This window comes from Nicotiana tabacum, chromosome 6 (assembly GCF_000715075.1).
Source record: "Nicotiana tabacum cultivar K326 chromosome 6, ASM71507v2, whole genome shotgun sequence".
NCBI classification, from domain to species: domain Eukaryota; kingdom Viridiplantae; phylum Streptophyta; class Magnoliopsida; order Solanales; family Solanaceae; genus Nicotiana; species Nicotiana tabacum.
In genome coordinates, this window is record NC_134085.1 from 178,576,345 (window position 1) to 178,599,868 (window position 23,524).

The window sequence follows — 23,524 nt, forward strand, 5'->3', positions numbered from 1 at the left end:
CAAAATCACTTTTGGCCAAAAATTAAGGTGTTTGGCCAAGCTTTTGGAAGGAAAAAAAGAAGCAGAAGCAATTTTGGAGAAGCAGAAAAAAGTAGCTTCTATCCTAAAGCACTTTTTTGAGAAGCAATTTTGAGAAAAATACACTTAGAAGCAGTTTTTTAAAGCTTGGCCAAACACTAATTGTTGCTCAGATGTGTTTTTCAAACTAATTAGTCAAACACAAACTACTTCTCACCAAAAGTACTTTTAAGAAAAACATTTTTGAAAAAAAGCACTTCTCAAGATAAGTTGATTTTTGCAGTTTGGCCAAACCAGCTATATGATAGCAAAAGAAAAAGAAAAAAAGAGCAAATATCATATAAGCAGACGCAAAAGAAGAAACTAAAGCATTAATGTGATAGAAACTGTAGAATTGTTGTAGCTCGAAATTCTAAACCAATAGTGTACTTAGATGTAGGAAACAGCTGTACTAGTGGTGCACCATTAAACACAGGCGATAGATAAGAAGATAATTAACGAGGGTCCCAAAATACGGTAAGAAAGAAATAAAAACGAACAGATCTGCAACTATAAAAGAGCACAACTAGCTGTTCTTGGAGTGGACAGAGTAACAAAACTAGTCAGATCATGGCGGTGGCGATTCGTTTGGTTTTTGTAATGGCTCTTTTACTTATGTTTTTGGGTGTTAAGGCCAAGGTAAATACTCTTCTTCCACCATAGTTAGATCACTGGGATATCGCAGAAGTGGTCTTTTATCTCTACATATACTTACTTTGGTCTAAATCTTTATATTGACTGACTGTATTATATTTCATGCATGCAGGTTTCTTTAACTGATCTCAAGGTTGAAGAAGATAAATCACAACATTTTGGCCTCAGTCAGGCATTTCGTGTATTTGCATCTTCTCTACTTCGTTTCTTTTAATACTAGTCTTCTCTCCTTTCTTTTTTTCTGTACTATTGGGCTAAACTGGCCCATAGATCCCACATATTGTTTTTTTCTAAAAGTCTCACACCAAAGTATCTCTGCATTTTATACTTAGCTTTTCAATCTTTTCAAATACTAATTGGTTTTCATTTTTAGGTTTTCACCAGAGGGGCCAACAGGCGGCTGGTTCAAGGCGTAGGTGAGTCATAAAATACTACTCATGTCATTGTTATGGTGTTACAGTTCATTTATTATTTTTCAAGGGAGTGCAAAGTTTATTGGGGAAAAATAAAAGTAACAACAACAACCAGTATAATTGTACAAATAATGTGCATGCTGACCTTATTGACCCTCGACTCAAAAACATAAAAAGAGATGATAAAAAGCACAAGTAAAAGTAAAGGAAGGGAATATAAGGAGACATCAAGTTTCTTAAGAGCTATAAACACCATTTACTGAATGATTTAACCAGGGGCGAAACCATATGTCTGAAAGAGTGGGAAAATAACACTGAATATATAGATAAAATATTAGATTTATAGGTATATACCATATATTGAATATTCTTCGTCGGAGAATCTTTTTACTACTTTCAAATTTGAACGCCCTAGAATTTTTTTTTAGCTTTGTCACTGAATTTAACCATGTAACGCTTTTTTTTAAGTGTCGCTATTTAACAAGAATATACTTCTTTAAGTGCTTCGACTGGTTAGTAGGAAATAAATGCACCTCTGATGGTTTGGTTTACAGGGATACTAATTGAATGTCACATTAATCCAACTGCAAGTGAAGAAATTAAATTTACCACATGATGACTCAGCAAGTGAAACAGTGATGAGTGTGACTAGTCAAGTCACCAACCCTTTTAGTTGTATACCTTCCTTTTTTGAAAATTTTATTTTGTGTTTCGATCCTAACTGAATGAGTTTTTTTTTTCTTTTGTCTCACGGTTTTGTGAATCCAGAATTTTGTGGACCCAAAAATATAAGATTGTGTCCATAAATTTGTAAGACAGAAAGAAGCCTCACGCAACTAATCTCAGTTATGTGAGACACACAATGAAACTTCTCGCTGTAAGAACTAATAGGTTGGTTCTAATACCACATGAAATAAGTTAGAACATCCAATAGGCACATTTTCACTAACATGTTTTTTATGTGTGGCTACTATTTGAATTATGACCCCTTAAGCTAGGGGACTAAAAAAATCCGAATATTAAACCTCTTTTAAAATCAAGATTTAGCCAATTGAGCTAAATGGGACAAAAATTCAGTAGTGGCTTTAAAAAGATTATATTGTGCAAGTATTCTCGTCCAGTACAAATCATACAACAATGGATAGAGTGGTGCAAGTCATTTATAACTTTTTAGATATCTTGTATAATGTATATACGATGTAAAACCCTATGTACTCGACCCAATCTAAAATATCTATTGGATTACACATAGGTTTTACGGCGACTTTTAATTGTGTTACTTGAACTTACTCTTGAAGGCGAAAAACATAGTATAAAACACTGTAAAGAAAAAAAATTCTTTTATTAGTGAAATGTCCTTAGAAAGAATATGAAAAGAATGGTGAAATTGGCATGAGGAATATATAACCGAGGAATTAATCTTTTCAAGTTTAAGGAAATATGTAATGAATTTTTAACTGGTCCCCAAAGTACATTCATGATTGTAAATTTATCTTTTTCAACATTTATTAATTTCGCCACTACTATCTTGAAAAATGTTAGTACTGCCTTTTAATATTCCGTTTTTTTTTGTGACGAAAGTTTTCATTTCGAGGAATGCTAACATAGGAATACTACCATGTTCACAATTGGTTTGCTGAGTCAACGCCTTAGATTTGCATCGCATATAGTTTTTCTTATTCTTTTTTTTTTTTGCTAAATATTACACATGGTATTTCAATGTTGTGAAGGTTATCCAAATTTCCGTATATATGCAACTCTTATGTTTTGCTAGTAAAATTGAAGGTACAGCAACTTTCCAGTTATATATATTATTCTCAACAGACCATCCACTGTTTCTCACTGAGATGCCCTTAATTCTTTATACACCGAGGCATAAAGTTATTTACTGTATGCAGTTTTAAAGCTTGCAAAATACTTGAACAATGGGGATCTGGCTCTAGCACCTGCACCTGCACCAGCTCCACATCCAAGCCAATTGGATTGTGGAGGGTTATGCAAATACAGATGCAGTTTACACTCGCGGCCAAAAGTGTGTATAAGGGCATGTGGAACATGTTGTCTAAGGTGCAAATGTGTGCCACCAGGTACCTTTGGCAACAGAGAGATGTGTGGCAAATGTTACACTGGAATGACAACTCACGGAAACAAGACCAAGTGCCCTTAATTATTATTTTTCATCTTATTTACAAATGTGTTGTGTGTGGACCTAGCTTATTTAATTTCATCATATCATATGAGATAGTTGTGGCAAAAATATTAATCATGTCTGGCATGATTGATAAATCTGGCTGCAAAGGCATGTGGGTTTTAGTTTGAATTACCTACTATATTATAGAGGAATTTTGAGAAATTACTATTGTTTAGTTGCTATTAACTTTCTATAGTTACTTTTTATAGCTATTATTTAGTTGCTACGTGACTGTATTCGCTGTAATATCTGCGCTACTGTTAGCGGAATTTGCCTAAAAAATAGAAGCGTTTAGTTGTGCGACTGTACTCATTGTATTCGCGCTATATATTCACGAATACAGTAGTGGAATTTGCTTAAAAAATAGGGGACTCCAATTGTTTAATAACGTATAGAGAACTAATTAGTGTGTATCACTCCTAATTTAACTCAACAAAAGCAATTATACATAAATTTCACTGCTACATGACTATATTTGTTGTATCCGCGCTACTGTATTCATGAATATAGTAATAGAATAGTCCGTTTGTGTGATTGTATTCGCTATATTCTCGCTACTATATTCATGAATTCAGTTACAGAATCTGCCTATAAAATAGGTGAGTCCAATTGTTTAATAACGGAAAGAGGAGCAATTAGCGTGTATCACTCCTAATTTAACTCAGCAAAATTAATTCTACATAAATTTCGCTACTATTGTGTTGTATTGCATGACTGTATTTATAAATACAGTGAGGTAATCAAGAAATATGGTGTATACCGTTCTATTCAATTTGACTGCATACATCGTATTCAATTCACAGATATTCATTATTCACTAGTACATATTGTATTCACTTCACGGTATTCAATTCGACTATATTTAAACAACAAAAAATCACAAAACACAGTGATATTCAGTTGTTTTAAAAAAATACAGCGCTTTGGAATACATAAATATATGCGAAAAATAACATATTTATACAAAAATATAATGTATTTGAGTATATTTGTACAGAATACAACATATTTGTATCATTGTATGTGACTAAAATACCAAAGAAGAGAAGAAAGTTCGTCGGAGATGGCTTTTTCGGCCAAGTAAAATATTGTATACATTGTATTAAAACTAAAAATGAAGACATCAAAAACCGGTCCTCAAATATCTTCTCCGGCGTAGCCATGGCCAGATCTGTTCGACTAAGAGGATGAGCCAATAGTGGATGATAACGTCAAAGATTCTGACGCAGACGATCAAAATTGAGTGCTTCAGTAGGTATACCTCTTGTAACTCTCTTCGGAGTTGTTTAAATAATTGAAGACAAAATTTGAAGTTTCTTCCTTAAAACCTAACTATGGCAAAAAAAATTGAAAAAATGAGTGAAGAGAAAAAGAAGAATGACAGAGTAATTTGGCGTGAACCGGTCATAAGCTTAGCCAATTACCACGAACTTTTGGAGCAAAAACGTTTAGGATCAATTCTGAGAAATTTGTTCCTACAATCTTGTTGTGAGAGAGAGATCATAGAGAGACAAAGAAGAAAAAACTTGTTGTGATTTGAGAGAGAACATGTGTTAACCGAAAGAAAGAGAGAGATAAAATATAAATATCGTATTTCACGTCTATATGGTAGTGTATACAATAAATATTTATTTTATTATAAAATATAAAAGGTAACTAAAGATAATGGAGTAATATTTTAAAATAGTTTTAATTTATAATAAATAGGGTGTAATAATTTTTTATAGGAGGTAAAATTTTCTATATTGTACCCAGCTTAAAGTTAAAGGTATATCTTGATAGTTGATATGTTATTTTTAGTGAGTTTTTAATATTAGAAATTCTCCGTGGAGATTGCTCTACCATTTTATCTTGATAATAATGGAACAATAGGAGCTTCAAGGTCACTTGTTAAAGCAGAATACATTATTTAATTAAGAATCCTATAATGATTTATTTTAATAAAGTTGATTTAATCACATCGAGTGAAATTAATGGGTTGCAAAATCAGGTTAGGGCGAAGTTTTCCTCACTTGTTTGAATGTTACAGAGTTTAGGCGCATTTAATTGAAATTTTTACCTCCTATAGCAAATGTTGATACACAATTTATTTTAATTAAATACTATTTTAAAAAATTATATTCTATAACTACCTTTTAATTTTTATAGCCAAATATCTATTTATCGTCACCTCCTACTCTTAAGTCATAAAATACGTTACCCTCTCTCTCATAAAATATGCTGCCATCTCTTTCTCCACCCTCTCTCTTCAATTGTTTGTTTTGTTGATTAGAAAAATAAACTTTTGAGAAATTCTTACAGATTACTAGATCGGGCTTTCCACGGCCTTTCCGCCGTAACCGATCCATCCGTACCCTCCGTTTTTCTTCTCTTTCGTTTTTCTTAATTCACCAACCAACAATTCAAATAAAAATTATGAACCCTTAAAACTGTTTCTGCACTATAGCCGTCGACAATAGCATCTCGCTGTGTTAATTTCGAAATCTGCTATCGACAAAAGGACATTAGAGTTATTCTTGAACAAAGACGATAGGGTTTTGGTGTTGAGCAACTTGAAGAGTCCGTTACTTTTTTTTCATTGTATTTCAATGTACATCGCTGTATTCCGAGTTTTGGGGCTGAGCAACTTGAAGAGTCTGTTACCGGTTTTTTCATTGTATTTCATCCCGTTGTATTCTATGTATTTCATTGTATTCCTTATCTTTTTTTCATTGTATTTCAATGTATTCTATGTATTTCATTATATTCACTATCTCGCTATATTCCATGAATGTATTCATATGTTTTTTTTAATTAACATAATTTATGTATATCAGATGTATTATACAATTTCTCTGAAGATTGCTATGTTTTTGGAGTGTTTTTCGGTTGAGAATCTTTTTTTATAACTGGAAATACAAAATTTGTGTGTTATAATTGAGTTTTTTGAGTTATATTAGGAGTCTATTATGTTAATTGATTCACTTTCCGTTTAAAAAAAGTGTAATCCCCTATTTTACGTCGTGAATACAGTCGAATGCAAGAATCTGTCCAGTTGTAATCCAATATTTCACGCCATGAATACAGTCGAATACACTTGAATACAAAAATCTGTCTAGTTGTAATCCCCCGTTTCATGCCTAGAAATGCTACTATATTCATGAATATAGTAGCTTAAATACATCGAATACACTCTAAAAAATCTGAAAACATAGTTATAGAAAGTAATATAGTAAATGGTAGCAACAACTAGCTAATAACCACAAAAATATAATTTTTCCTATGCTTCCGGTGGGTGACGTACTCAAATAGCTTTTTCCTAGTCTTGAATTTTTGTACAATTTTCCAACGGGCAGAATTTCAAGTTTAACCGGTATTGCCCTTTGCTTGCCCATGGGCAACAATTTTAATCTTTGACCTTAAAATTCTATCCATATAAAGTAAGCGGGGGTCAAAAATTAAAAACCACCCAAAAGGTGTTACATTTTTGCAATATTTTGGCTTCCGGCAGAGTAGTGTCAGACTTCGTCAGCCCAAATGAAACCAGCTAAAGAATCGTAGAGGGTAAGAGAAAGTTGGGCTTCTACAGTATAAGATAGAGATAGTCTCTCATGTAGGTCAAAGAGAAAAAGGTTTAGGATAATATTTCAATAATTAATTCCGGTGATTAATTAGTAAATAATATTTCATTCTAAATCTGCAATTTTTATTTTTAAATAAATACTGTAAATCATTGTTCGTGATAGACACAAATAAATAAAGCAAAGACATTCAAGTCGAACTAGAATATATAATATGGACAGTCGGAGTACCAGCTAATTTCGATAACCAGATGTAACTGGACGTAAGATTCTCTGAAAAAGCTTTCAGTATATTTTTGGTTGGAGAAGCGGCATGAAACTCTGGCAAAAGTTTTAAAAAATTAATAATTATCCAAACACGTCTTTTTGCAAATAGATTTTCCTCCAAACAATTTTTTCACAAAGAAAAAGGCTTTTATAAGTTGTGTCAGTTGAGGCCATCTATTTGAACCCAAAGAAATTGGTGAAATGATTTTTTTTTTTAATTGAGATAAGATTAATATTTTACTCCATAATTAAGTGTTTGATGCCTACTTTTGAGGTGCCTCGGACTCTTGATATCATGATATGTAAGGATTAAGGGTGTGTTTGGTACGAAGGAAAATATTTTTCTGGAAAATGAATGGTGTTATCACTTATTTTCTCATGTTTTGGTGAATGAAAAACTTTTTCTAGTTTTTGGTTAGAGAATAGAAAATTATTTTTAGGAAAATAATTTTCTATGATGCTCTCCTCACCCCCACCCTTCCCCAATTCCCATGTTTCATGTGCTCCCCCCAACCAAACAATTACTCAGCATTTTCACAACTTTATTTTCTTTCAAGAATTAAATTATTCTTTTCAAAAGTTCACATAAATCCTAATGAACTAATATGTTGATTTGCTTTTTCACACGAGAACGTTGAAAACTGAGCTCCATAACTGAAAAGAAAATACTCTTTTTCTTGTTGAAACAAAATAAATATACTTTTTTTACAACATGAAAAGAAAGTATTCATTTTGTTGAAATGAAAGAAATACTTTTTCTACATCATAAAAAGAATTTTTTTTTTTGCTGAAGTGACAAAAAATACTTTTACTATATTTTGTTGAAACGAAAGAAAATCTACTTTTTCTACATCAAGAAAAGAAATAAAATACTCATTTTATTGAAATAAAAAAAATCCTTATACTCTTTTTCTTGTTGAAACAAAATAAATATACTTTTTTTACAACATGAAAAGAAAGTATTCATTTTGTTGAAATGAAAGAAATACTTTTTCTACATCATAAAAAGAATTTTTTTTTTTGCTGAAGTGACAAAAAATACTTTTACTATATTTTGTTGAAACGAAAGAAAATAATTTTTCTATATCACGAAAAGAAAGTACTTTTTTGTTGAAATGAAAGAAAATATTTTTTTTACATTACGAGAAGAAAATTCTCATTTTGTTAAAATAAAAAAAGTACTCTATCCACTACATGAAAAGAAAGTACTTCTAATTATATTTCTATTAAGGGTGGGTGGGTGGGGGTGAGTTGGTAGAGGTTGGGGTGGGTAGGGGTGGGTTGGTGGGGGTTGGTGGGGGTGAGAAATATGGTGAGAAAGATTGAAAAAGAGTTTTGAAAAATATTTTTCCTTTTCTTGATGGGAAAAATATTTTCCTCCAATTGGAGGAAAATAAGTTGACGAGGAAAATATTTTTCAAAACATTTAAATCAACCAAAATTGAAAAAATTAAAAAAACAATCTGAAAAATATTTTGTTCGTACCAAACACACCCTAATTCTTATCCTATTATGTCAGAAAAACAAACCAGTATGTCAAGACCCATGAGGCTTTCAGTATATGCCTATATGGAGATGCATAAAATTACAAAAGTAGTTGCGCCACTATTTTAATTTCTTCTTATTGCTGAGTAGCTCATGAGTCATGGCTAACCTCCCTCACAAACCATGTGGTCCATGTCACACACTTAGGGGCGAAGCTACAACCTAGTTGATCACCTCTCGTCGAAAAATTATATTATATTTATAGGTAAAATATTAGGTCTTAAAGTCATATAACCTATATTGAATATCCTTTCACATGAATTTATTTTTACTTCTTTCAAGTTCAAACACCCTTGAGGAAATTTCCGATTTCGTCACTGCGCACACACTATGTCTTACGAACTTGAAATCATAAATATCAGGACCTCAAGTTACATCATCTGATCTATGTTCCCATATGCCAAACGCATAGCATGCTTGTTCCAATGTTCAGTCATTTTTCCGTGCATCAACTTATTATATCCAAGAAAATCGCGCGTCTTCCTGCTCAGATGAGTATTTATAAAAACTTTCAAGATGACTTATGTTGCCCCATGTTTAGTCTCGTATCAACTTCGGTCCAAAATAGGAAGTAGGTTAACTAATTTTAGTCAAATTTTCTTTCACTAAAAAAGATGGGACTTGTTATGAGTTTTTTGGTACTAGAAAACATAAAAATTGATTGAATTATGTTTTTTTTTAAAAACTTTTCTTTTTAGCATTACAAAAAAATAGCCTATTGCGGAGGGTAATTTCATGTTTTGTGGCGGTCAACAATCCCCGCTAATTGATATCGCGTGCAGTCTTCAAAACCCCAGATGTAAGGTTCGCCGTTATCATTTTGTGGCAGTTTTTTACGGCCCGCTGTAACCATTTAACAGAGGTTATTTTCCGGCAGTTTAACCCCACAAACTAAAATTTTAATCAACGTAGCAACTTGTAAAAAATATACAGTAGGAATTATTTTCTCCTATAGGAAAGTGCACACTTGTTTCAATATTTTCTCCTTAATTAAATTATGCAAAACTAATGTGTTTTTCTTCAAAGTATATACGATTACGACTCAGTTGATTATCAGACAAAGTTACATGCATGAGACCGACTTATATCAAATTATCCGAAGGAAATCCACAATATATATATTGTTAAATGGAGACAGAAGGAACAGTATATTATACTCTAAAATAGACAAGAAGAATTACTAAGACAGAGAATACGAAGTATGTTCTAATTAATTATTTTGATTTTGTAGCTCTGAAACATTCTGCGAGGATCAGATAATTCGATAACAAAATGCAGATCAGAGACAAGTAAAAGCCAAAGAACATGTCCCATATAATATTCTCCATGCACATGCATGGCCATGCAAAGACAGACTTTCTTGAACGTATCCGTCACAGACTCACAGTACCTCTTAGAGAGACAGAGACCCCGCCCTTTCATATATATGCATGGCATGAATTATGCAGCATGGCTGGGGACCTCTCTGCACATGTAGAATCAAGACAACGTAGGCTCCAGAACACCAACGATTGATTTCATCTTGTTAAAGGAAGGTACCTCTCAGCTTCCTTAATAACGATACACCTCAGAAACCCTAGAATCCAAATACTATACCTTCTCTTATCTTCTATATTTGGACTAATTCAAATTTGTCACTGCAATCATTTTAGCGTGTAAAATATGTGATGTATAGTTGAGACACAAATTTGCGTAAATGCAATGGAAATATAAGAAAAGTACGTGACTTCATATCGACTAGCTAGACGCATGTAATCATTAATTACTCGAATATGAATTCAAATTATAGTTAAGATGGTAGGAATTATTATGTCACAACCCGGAATCTCCACCTTTGAGATCGTGATGACGCATAACATTTTACTTGCTAGGCAAGCCAATGTAAGAATGGTCTTAAGTCATTTTTAAACAATTCAAGTAATTGATGCCAACTAAACTAAGATAACTGATATGGAACTGAAACAAAATGCGAAAAGACATAACAACCGAAATATCTAAATACAACCCCAGATCTGGTGTCACAAGTGCACGAGCTACTAGAATAATACAGATTAAGGTGTGAATGAAAGTAAAGTTGTCTGAAAGAAAATACACAGCTAAAATAAAGTATAAGGGGACTTCAGGACTGCGAACGCCAAGCAATATTCCTCAAGTTTCCGTCCAAAGTCAACTCGAGCAATCTACTAACTGCCGCTAGAACCGACTCCCAAATCTACACAAGAAGTGCAGAGTATAGTATGAGTACAACCGACCCCATGTACTCTGTAAGTGTCGACCCTAACCTCGACGAAGTAGTGACGAGGCTAAGGCGGGTCACTTACAATAACCTGTACGTAGTATAAAGAAATAATGACAATAAAGGAAAATACGAAAAAAATAAGGCAGTTAACTTATGAAAATAACTCAATCCTCGAAAACCAGTAAATAAAGAAATACCAAACCTCAGAGTTTCATACAAAAGCACCGAAGGCAACACAATACAATAAGGAATACAAAACACATAAACTGTTGTGGCGCGCAACCCGATCCTACCGTACAACACGATCCTCCCTTATTACACCATGTAAATATCAATAATAATAAGTAAATATATGTTGCGACACGCAACCCGATCCCACCATATAATCAGAGTCAATATCATAATCTTCCCTTATTTCACCATATCAATCCTCCTTTATTTCACTTGTTACGGCGTGCAACCCGATCCCACCATATCAATATAAATCCTTCCTTATTCAACCTGTTACGGCGTGCAACCCGATCCATAAATAAATCAATAAGTGCAATCAATTTAATAACACGAATCACAAGCATCTCTACGATTAACGAATATGGAAGCTATAAATCAAGAAAGGCTGCAATTAATACTGAGCAACAAGACAAGTCAGATATATGACAGTTAAAGAATACAAATAAGACAATTAAGACAAGTAGCAATTAATCATGGAAATATGGAAGAAATTAGTATTTTTAATGCGAGAATAATAAATGACATATAGCAAGTTAAGGCATAGGAAACAATCAAGACATGTAACAATCAAGACATGGAATAATATAATTAATGAAATACGGGTAGGCATGGAAACAAGTAATTGACGGAGTATATACATTCGTCACCTCGCATATACGCAGCTGTGAACACGTGATTTTTGCTTCACGAAAACTACTCCCAAAGAAATCGAAAAATAAAACAAAATTGCCTTTGGGTACAATTTTGAGAACTTTGCGTGACATTTTGGATAATTATTTTTGTCTGTGAATGCTTAGTTTGTTTTAATTAATTAAAAATATAAAAATATATGTTGCATGCACATTTAAGATTTAATTGTGCACTTAGGAATTAATTGAACCATGTTTTGTTTTTAAGAGAAAAAAATCACAAATAATGTATTTTTTGCATTTTTAGCATTTCATGTCCAAGTTATGTGATTTTATTTGATTGTGTGTGTTAATTGTTATTAAAAGTTAGTTAGTACTTTTATAAATTAATCTAGTCCTATAAGTTAATTTAGGATTTTTGGAATTTTTAGTTTTATTAGTTTAAGAAAAGAAAGGCAAAATAAAAGAGTGTTAAGTCATATTTGGGCCAAATCAATTTAAAGTCCATCATCCCAAATAATTTTTCTTCCCCTTTGAAATTAAAACCCGGATACCCAGCCCATACCCCATCCCCGACCCGGTCTGCCCCATAGCCCAAACAACCACCCTCCTTTCTTCACTTCATTTTTTATTTCTAAACCCCTAACAAAAAAAACCCTAAACCACCCGCCCCCTCTCCTTCTTCATCTTCTCCAAACGACCCCTCCAGCTCCAAACGACCTCCATGGCTGCCCTCCTTCTTCTTCTTCGAACCAACGACCCTTCCTTCTCCCTCGACCCCCATGGCTGCCCTCTTCTCTTCATCAGCTCCAAACAACCCCTCCAGCTCCAAACGACCTCCATGGATGCCTTCCTCCTTCTTCTTCGAACCAACGACCTCTCCTTCTCCCTCGACATCCATGGATGCCCTTCTTCTTCTTCTTCGAACCAACGACCACCGGCAACTCCATCAACTCGTCGACAACTCGCCTCACGTCTATGACCCTCTAGTCGCGAGCTCCAGCCAGTCCGCCAGTCGCGAGCTCCAGCCTTCTCCATCGACGTCCAATGCCATCAGACCCAACGTCGTTACTCGTCGACCAGCTGAAACAGCCCGCCTCACGTCCACCACAACCACGTCCAGCAGACAAATGACCAGCTTCGTCCAAACGACCCCCAACCCATCGAATCACCTTCTCCATAACCACCCTCCAGTCCAAAACGAGACCATCCACCCTCCAGTCCAAAACGAGACCAGCCATCCGAGGTCGTGGTCAGTCGTACATCGAGGCAGTGCGTCGAGGTTCCGTCCGAGTCCATGTATGTTTGTCAAGCGTCGAACAGTGTTGTGAACAAAGCTGTGTTTCATCAAAAGTTCAGCATTGTTCGACGTCGGATCGTTAGCATAAAGGTTAGTCGTAGCTCGTTCATGGATTTTTTGCTTTTTCTTTGGAGTTTCGTTTTCACTGTGCGTAATGGAGCAAGAAAGTGCAGTAGTAAAGGTCATATCTCTTACCTCAAATCTATGCTATTCATGGATCTATTTGTGGTTTCGTTTTAATGTGGGTTCATGTTGATAAAGTTTTCGCATGAAGTATCCTACTACATATTCGTTGAAATTATATGTGTATGCGTTTTGACGACTTTCCTACTGTTTTGAGTTCAATTGATGATTGTGTTTAGTGATTTAGATATACTTGTTTGTTCTGTTAAGTTTGTTCTTATATGAATCTGCCCTTGTTTAATTGTCCTAATGTTGTTGATTGGGAGTTAGTTTCATGTGTTTAATTAGTCAATTGTTAGGATTTCTCAATTACGATTGGTTATAACTGCTATAGTTTGGTTAATTGATTAAGAGGATTGGATATAGCGGATGGGGTAGAATGGTAATTTTAATAGTTTCAGGGGTATTTTGGGATTTAAAGTTTTAAAAATGATTAATTTGAGTGTTCTGTCCACTAAGCACTAATAATATTAAAATAAGGCATTGTTTAATACATAGTGGGGGACAAGACATTTGCTAGTGGGGAACAAGGCATGCAAGTGTGGGGAACACGGCATGCAAGTGTGGGGAACAAAACATAATGTTATGAAAAGCTTAAAAAGGATTGATTAAAATATGTTGTCCATACTTGTTTTTGGGTTATAAATAGGGTCATTTCAAGACAGAAAAGGGGCTGGTTTTTTGGAAGGAAAAGAGGAGTTCTCTTTCAGTTTTTTTCCAGAGAGTTTAGGCTGGATTTTTAACATTTAAAAGTTCTGTAATTTGAGAGTAAAAAACAGACTGGTTTTTAATCCTTAAAGGTTCAGTGTTTGGAGAGCTAAGAAACTGAAAAGTGAGTCTTTTCTTTTACTGTTGAATATCAGAATTAGTACTGTTGCTATTTCATTGGTGTTGGTGTTTGGTATTTCTGGGGTTTCAATTGGTTCTTCCTGAGTTTGCTATTGGTTATTGGCTACTGTTTTCATTGGGTGTTGCTGGAACTCTGCTGGCTCCTTCCTTTTTAATCTGTCATTGGGTTGTTCTGTCACTGCGTTGTTGTATTATTACTGTTGCTGACTGCTCCTTCATCTTCTTGTATTTCCGTTATCCAGGTACACGTTCTAAAGCTCTCAAATTTAAGGGAAATGAAGTAAAGAGTTGTTGGAATAGATTTCTGAATTTCCTCTGTTTCTTTGTGTTTAATTTGATGTATAAGCAGTAGTTCACTTGATATTTCATAGTATGTATTGGAATGACTTTGGAATGCATAAAATGGACTGATTGAATCTATTTCTACAAACATGGAATATCAATTGTAATTAATCTTAGTTGGTGATTACTAGTTATGAAATATACTATATTTTTTTTCCAGTAGTCGTGAAATAGTTTCAAATAGTTTATGTCACAAAACAGGTTCAAATAGTTTATGGAAACCAGCATGTTGGTTTAATAGGTCTAATTCTGAAATTGCGAGTTCACTTGAGTAAATAACATCATTTTAAATAGCAACGTAAATAATGTTAGTTCTCAAATGTTAGTGATTAATGTTAGCTTGATGACAGTTTTTAAGCATTGATGCATTTTCAGCAAATCGTAAAAAGAGCTAAAAAAATGGCTTTGTATTCCACATAGTTAATTCCAATAGTCCAATTCATATAATAAAGCTAAAGTTGAACTGAATCGAAATGGTAGCTGGTTTGTCAATATTTACAACGGCAGGCGGCGGATCTTAAGTTAGGTAGCGGGTTCAAACTAGAAGGTGTTTCCTTTTGTTTGGACCCGGACTTGAACTTGAAGCCCGAACTTTTAATGCTAATTGATTAGGATTTTCTTTATTATTAGAGACCAATAAATAGAAAATCATAGTCGCTTTAGGATATCCTTGAATAAAAAATGAGATGAGCCTCGCCGAATAAAAACAAATACAAAATTGCAGGGCCCTCAATAAATATTTATTTTAAAATACTTAGATTTAGGAACCGGCCGTCTAGCGAATTTCACGGCCTTCCCCAAAAGATAATAACGCGCAAGTCACTTCCGGCGCGCTTTAAATAAAGTACTTTCTTAAACTCGGGTGCACATTTATGTGACCCAAATCCAAATCTCAACGGAGTTGGAACATGTCATTAACCATGGGTGCATTGATGTGACGTGGTTCGAGATGTGTTTTCACGACGTTGAAATTCTCATTAAAAAAGTAATAAAAGCGGTAAAAAGTTAAAATTTGCACATAGGTTCAACATGTATTAAAATCAGATAAATAAGCCGAATATGACAGTTAAGCGACCATGCTAGAACCACGAAACTCGGGAATGCCTAACACCTTCTCCCGGGTTAACATAATTCCTTACTCGGATTTCTGGTTTGCGGACTGTAATACAGAGTCAATCTTTTTCTCAATTCGGGATTCAACCGGTGACTTGGGACACCATAAATCTCCCAAGTGGCGACTCTGAATTAAAAAATAAATCCCGTTTCGATTGTCCTTTAATTGAAAAAACTCCCCCTACGCCCCTGCGGGCGCAGGTGAAAAAAGAGGTGTGACAGCAGCTACGCATGAAATTCATATAGCACATAGCGCAAGGGTTCTTATTACCTCACATCAAGGTTAGACCCAACACTTACCTCACTCTGCAATCAACTCAAAATTCAACCACGGCCTTGCCTTTTGAACAAGCCTCCAAACCAACCAAATCTAGCAAATTATTGACCGAACGATTCAAAATAAAACCCAAAACTTACCTCACTCCGCAATCAACTCAAAATTCAACTACGGGCTTACCTTTCGAAGAAGCCTTCAAACTAACCAAATCTAGCAAATGATTGACCAAAAATTCAAAATAAGCTTTAGAAAGTACTCACGAATGAAAGAGGTTCAATTTAGATCATTATTTAAAAAGTCAGCAGTTAACCTCAGGCCCGCTTGGTTAAAATCCGAGATTCGGACCAAAATCCGATTATACATTCATCACCGAGCCTGGTTATATAATTAGTTTCGAAATCCGACCTAAATTCGAGCTCTAAATCCCAAATTTATAAAAATTCCTAATTCTACCAAAACACCTAATTTCTATCATGAAAATCCTAGATTTGATGTTGAAAACTTATGAAAAGTAATGGGTAATTGAAAGAAAGTAGATTCAAGCCACTTACCAATGAATTTAGGAAGAAATGCTCTTGGAAAAAATCGCCTCTATGGTATTTAGCTTTGAGAGCTTGAAAGAAATGAGCTAATTCTCATTTTTCCCCTCTTTTACTAGTTGCGGATGTCGCAATTGTGATATTTTATTTGCAAATGCGAGAAAGAGGTCGCAAATGCAAACTCCTGTCAGAAAATCCGTCATCGCAAATACGATGGTTTGGTCGCAAATGCGAACCCATGCCCTCGCAAATGCGGACAATCCCTTCGCAAATGCAAAGATTTCCAAAAACACGCAGAGTCGCAAATGCGACTTTGCCTTCGCAAAAGCGGAAGAAGCAAGTTCACAAATTCGAACATTCACCTCGCAAATGTGAGATTCTCCCAATTAGCCCATGCTCGCAAATGCGAAGCCTTATTTCGCAAATGCGAGATGTGCAATAGAGCACCAGTAACCGAAGAGGCATCAACTATTCTACTAAGTCCTAAATCACTTTGTAGCCTATCTAAAACTCACCCGAATCTCTCGGGATCCAAATCAAATATGCACACAAGTGTAATAACATCATACGAACTCGATCACGTGATCAAAATACCAAAATATTACATAGAACTATGAATCGGACACCAAAACGAATGAGATTTTCAATGAACCTTAAGAGTACTTTCATTTTATTAACAATCAAACATCTGAATCACGTCAAATCAATTCCATTTTGCATCAAATTTTGCAGATAAGTCATAAATACTAAAATGAACCTATGTCAAGTTCCAAAACCGAAATCCGAACTCGGTCATACTACGGTCAAACTTAAAAAAAATTTAAACCTTTAAACTTCTAGTTTTCAACAAATGGCGATAATTCAAGCTAAGGACTTCAGAATTTGATTCCGGGAATACACCAAGTCCAAAATCACGATACGCACCCATCGTGACCATCAAAATAATGATACAAGTTTGTTTGCTTAAAATGTTGACCTGAGTCAACTTAAATGAGTTTTAAAGCACGATATCATATTTTTATTAATTTTTCACATAAAAACCTTCCAAAAAAAAGATACGGGCTGGGCATGCAAATCGAGAAAGGTTAAACGAAGCTAATCGAGGTCTCGAAATACAAAATCGAAGGTTAAAACTAAAATTGACGAATCGGATCATTACACATTATTTAGAAAGTAGGCGGGACTAATGATTTTGTGTTCGAATATGTATCACTTCAAACTATATTATAGTTGGCCACCAGTAATTTAGATAATTGAATCCATATATTTTTTTAATTCTTTTTTGAACCATATATCTTCGTCGCAAATTGCAATTAAAATGGAGATAAGATTTTATGAACAAAACTGAGCTACACAGTCATGCAAGCTAAGTTTTGAGCTTCAGTTATGGAGGACAATTAATAGAGAAAGGAGACGAGTGAGAGAGAATCAACTATTCTCATATTTTACTAAAAGAAATTTGTATAGTATACACCTATTTATACAAAATAAATAGATATTATTATACTCATTATTCATCTAACAACCTTCTAACAATAATAAGAACCTCCTAACTAACTAGCCCACATGCTTGTCACGTGCTCACTACTGAGTTGCCTCAATACTCCCCCTTAAGCTGACATGTGCAAAGATGTTGAGCACTCCCAGCTTGGACATTAAAAAATGATGTTATTGTCTTGCAAGAACTTTAGTGAGTATATCTGTCAGTTGATCTCTTGATCCCACATGTATTATCTCGATCAACCCCTTTTGATTTTTTTCTCTAATGAAGTGACAATCTATTTCAATATGTTTTGTTCTTTCATGATGTACTGGATTTACTGCTATCTGCAATGCAGCTTTACTGTCACAGTGCAGTAAAACTGATAATTCTTCCTCTGCTCCTAGTTCCTTGAACACCCCTATTAGCCACACCAACTTTGAAACCACTAAGGCCATGCTTTTGTATTCTACTTTTACCGAGCTTTTGGATATTGTACTTTGCTTTTTAGACTTCCATGCAACCAATAAGTCTCCATATTTCACAATGAATCCTGTTACAAATTTTCTTGTGTTTGGACAAGATGCCCAATCAAAATCACAAAATACAGTCAAAGTGTTGTTCTTGTTGTCGCTCATCACAATGCCTAATCCCGGTTCCCTTTTTATATATTTGAATACGCTTATGACTACTTTCCAATGTGGCTTCTTTGGATTTTGCGTGAACTGGCTAAGTGTCTGAATAGCAAAAGCAATGTCCAGCCTGGTCAAGGTTAGAGACAACAACTTGCCAATCAGCCTTTGATAGTATCCCTTGTCTTCTAGTGGTTCATCACTACCTGATCCTGTGATCCCATCTAGTTCAGCAGTTGTGAGCTTCGGATTGCAATCCAAAGGTTTCCAGCTTGGCTTAGCTGCACTCAACTCCATTTCTGATATCAGCTCCAAGTTATACTTTCTTTGGGTCATCATAATCCCTTTGTGAGATCTACATAATTCAATGCCCAAAAAATATTTCAGTTCCCCCAAATCCTTAAGCTTGAAGGATTGATGCAATTTCTTCTTGGTTTCTTCTATAAGCATTAGATCATTACTAGTTATTAGCATGCCATACACAAATATAAGGATGACCACTAATTTACTGTCTTGCTTCTTTGTAAACAAGGAATAATCTAGAGAACTTTGCACAAATCCTTGATGAATTAGTGCCTTAGTTAACTTGACATTCCACTACATTCTTGCTTGCTTCAGCCCATATAGGGACTTGACAAGTCTACACACCTTGCCTTTATTCTCCCTCTGGCTGGCAAATCCGCCAGGAAACTTCATGTACATTTTATAAGCACGTGATTTTTGCCCTATATGAGAATTACTCCGAAAAAATCCAAAAATAAAATGATTTTTCTTTGCTGTGCAATTTTGTGATATTTTGAATAATTATTTGTATTTGTCTGTGCGTGTTTATTTGATAAATTAATAAAAAATACAAAAATATGTCGCATTTTTGCATGTAGGATTTAATTCTACAATTGTTAGTAATTAAATTTGTTTTACAAAAATTAAAAATTACAAAAATAGGCATCGTTTGCATTTTTAGCATTTAATGTCCAAATATACAATTTTATGCTTAATTATTACTTAATTGTGCGTTAATTGTTATTTGGAGTTAATTTGCACTTTTATAAATTAATTTAGTTCTTAATAATAAAGTTAAGTAGTTTTATAATTTAGTTTTAGAGAAATAAAAAAAGAAAAGAAAGCAAAAATATAAAGAAAGTCGGAATTAGGCCTCTTCTTCAATTTCAAGCCACAGGCCCAAAAATTGGCCCAATCTTCCCTACGACCCAGTCCATTTCGAACTGGGTCGACCCAGTCCATAACCCAAAAGACCCAAACCCCTTTTGTCTTACATTTTACAAAACAAAACAAAACAAAAATAAGAAGACAAAAACCCTAAAAAAATTCTAAACAATCCGCCACCCCCCTTCCTTATCTTCTTCTTCTCCAAGTTTCTCCAAAGCTCATCCATGGCTTCCCCCTAAAGCTCCCATGGCAGCCTCGTCCTCATCTTTTTCATCACACCATGAACGAGCAGTCCCATGGCTGCTTCTTCTTCTTTTGAACACCAACAACTCCACCATCGCACCATGAACGACCCCAAGCTTTCTTCGTCGCGCCATGAATGACCCCAAGCTCAAGCTCGTTCATGGATGCTTCCTCACAGTCCCTTTCATCCTCTTCGTCGAATAACCAGCCTCGTCTTCCACCCGAGGCAACCCCAGTCACGCCGAAAAATAACCTCGACCAACGAAGGAGGAACCCCATCGCTGCGGTTTCCCTTCCTCCTTCCAGCTGCCTCGCGACTGCTGCTGCCATGGCCTCCACTGCTGCTGCTGTTCGGCATCGATCAACTGCTACTGCTTCACCAAAGTACATTGACAAAGCTCCTCCGTTGCCGCAACGCTGCCAGCTCGTCCGTTACTGCCTTGTCTGCAGTTTCAACGACTTCCATGGCCATGTTTCGGTTCTTTCATTGCCATGGACACAGCTAGATTGCTGCGCACGTTGCCATTTCTGCTGTTCCTTCATCTTCTTCGTGCTTCATAGTTGTTTTAAACCGGTTAGTTTGGTTTTGAGTCTATTTCGTTTTTATATTTTTCGAAGTAAAAGTCGATAAGTATTTGATTCTTGTTTTGTTCGTTGTTCATCGTTGAAATAATTTTTTTAGTTTGTTCATGTGCTTTGTTAAATTAATTTTCATATTTCAAAATAGAAGTTTAATTAGTTGTTTTCATATTCATTTCATGTTTGTATTATTGTTTAAGTGAATATTTGTTAGTTTGATGTTTGTTAGATTCAAATTAAAATTTAATTAACTATTTCTTCAATTTGTTTCATGTGTTTTATGTATTTTTAGAAATTGTTAATATTGTTAAGTTCAAGTTTAAGTTCATAATTATTTCTTCGTCGATCTTGTTATTTTTCTAAAAAAGAATTTAGTTGTGTTGAAGGAAATATATTGATTTAATCATTTAATCCGTCATGTTTGTTGTGTTAAAATAGACTCATTCATGTTCATACTTTGTTTGATTGTTCTTGAATCCAAAATTTGTATAGTTTGATTTCTTGTTTATCACTTATGATTATTTCTTGAATTTGTCTCATAATCTTGTTTAAATTTAATATAGGAATTGTTGGTTGTAATGTTGTTAGAATTGATTTTAAGTTCAATATGATTGAAGTTAGAAATCTAAATATACTTGTTTGTTGTTGTTGTTGAATCCGAAAATAGGATTGTTTGTTGCTAAAATATTGTTCAATCAAATTTTAGTTGTTCTTTGTTCAATTTGTGTTCATGTGATTTGTTGTTGAATTGTTGTTAAAATCGTGTTCATGTGATATTGTTGTTATGATGTTCATCCGTGTTCATATTGTTGTTTGAACATTGTTAGAAATTGATCATATTGTCTATATTTTGGTTAAGTTTGATTAATTGATGTGTTATAGCTGATGGGTAGTTTGGTAAATTTGTAATACGTTCAGGGGTAGTTTGGTAATTTCAGTAAGGTCGGAAGGGGTAGTTTAGGAATTGTATATTTTGTAATTGTTTATTTGAAGCATGTGGGACAAAATGAAATGAGGTGGGTTGTGATATGATTATTTAATATAAAGGGGGGACAAGATTTAATTTAAAGGGGGAATCTTGCATTATTTTAAAAGAAGCATGGGGGACAAAATATAATGGGATGATGTGATATGTTTATTTAATGTAATGTGGATGAGTGGAAAGATAATGGGTTGGGTAGAGAAAAAGTATGGATTTTAATTAATTGAAAGGTTTGTGGGATGGGTTATATATGTGAAGTCTTGAACACAAGACATAAGAATATACAGAGAGAACAGAAAAGATACGAGAAAAAATACACACACAGATAGAGAGAAAAAATGGACAGAGAATAGAAGAGAGAAAAATTCCGAAAAATATTTAAGCTTTCAAAATAAAAATAAAAGCTAAAAATCTACTGCTTTCTTTCTTTGTTTGAAATTAGTATTAATGGTTGTTGTTTCATTTAAAGCTTAAAGCTTTTGTTTTTGGGATTACTACTCCACCGGTCTGTTACTGTTGCTGGGCAGTTGTTGCTGTTGTACTGTTATTACTGCTGCTGATTCTCATCTTCATTTTCTTTTGCTTCCAATATCAGGTACATATCTGTAAATTCATGTCACGAAAAGCTTCAACATGACAAATTAATGAAGTTCGGGAATTATAATTTTGTTTTCCATTCATTCAAGTTCAGTAGTTAAAAATTTGGTTTTTGTTTCAGTTGATTAATATAGTAGTACGTTTGGCGTAATGAATATAAGATAATTGTTACCTCTTAAAGTTCGTTTAAGCGTTGTAATAATATCATCTATTTCGGAATTTTCATTAAGTGAAGTCATGATTGAAATATCAAGGTAGGGAACATGGCATAAAATGGGCCATTAATTACATCCCGTAATATTGTTAGCTAAATGTAAAGTAGAATGGAAGTATCAAGAAATTACATTATTAGTATATCTTGTAAAAAATCTGATTTTGGTTTAGATTGATATAAGTTGTATGTTCATATATGGTAAGATAACGGGTATATGTATAACCATAAGAAAGACGAATTGATTAGCTTATTACGACGTTAAAATATTATGAATGGTTCCGACGAACAACTACGTTGTATATAAAGCAATTTTATTGAATCAGTTTGTAATATTTCTTTTTTCTTATCAACTTGACTCTTATCTTCCATTGCAAACATTAACCAAACCATTATAACTTTGGACTAAAAACAAGTAGATGAGAAGGAGATATAATTTCTTCGAAAACTATTAGTTTGTTTATCAAATTAATTCTCTTTCCTAGTTTTATATGCAATTCATTTTTTGGGTATGCATATATTGTATTTACGGAAAAATGGTATTATTAATCCCACGTTTATTTTTACCCTTTTAAATTTGAATGGCTTGGAGAAATATAATTCTTACGCAAAAAATATAATTTGCGGTTAACATTCAACAATTTATGGAAAATCTATACTACTATTAAGAATATTTTGCGTGATTAGGGATGCGTTCGCGTAACCTGATTATATTTCTAAAAGCAATTCGGATTATGCGTTCGCGCAACTTCGAACGAACATTTAATAAAAAGGGGGCTCTTCGGAGAATATCAATATTAATTTCATATAACTCGAGATGTGTGGTTCAATATTTAATTATACAAGAGCGACGAACGTTCTTAATTTTATTTTTAGCACAATTTCGAACTTAAGTCTTCTTTTTTTTATAATAAAAAAATTTCGAAAAAAAAATAATTATTATTATTATATTATCAATATCATTGTGTATACGTACGCGTGACACGATTTTTCACGTTAAAAAATATATAATATATAAAACGAATACACGTACGCGTGATTCGATTCGAAAAAAGGTCTTTAATTATAAACAATCTAAATAGAAGCGGTAACAATAAAATCATGCAATAAAAATGTATTTAACAAATCAAAATAATCAAGCCGAATATAACAGTTGAGCGACCGTGCTAGAACCAGGGAACTCGGGAATGCCTAGCACCTTCTCCCGGGTTAACAGAATTCCTTATCCGGATTTCTGGTTT

At 34.1% G+C, this 23,524-nt stretch overlaps 1 protein-coding gene across 1 annotated transcript; it reads left to right on the forward strand.

Annotated features, from left to right (window-relative positions):
- Positions 1–439: 439 nt before the first annotated feature.
- On the forward strand, positions 440–3,477 carry LOC107827260 (gibberellin-regulated protein 5). The gene is made up of 4 exons (XM_016654355.2): positions 440–696; positions 824–892; positions 1,085–1,127; positions 3,023–3,477. Exons 1-4 carry the CDS (start codon positions 628–630, stop codon positions 3,289–3,291), a joined length of 450 nt encoding a protein of 149 aa, XP_016509841.1. The 5' UTR covers positions 440–627; the 3' UTR covers positions 3,292–3,477.
- Positions 3,478–23,524: the final 20,047 nt, after the last annotated feature.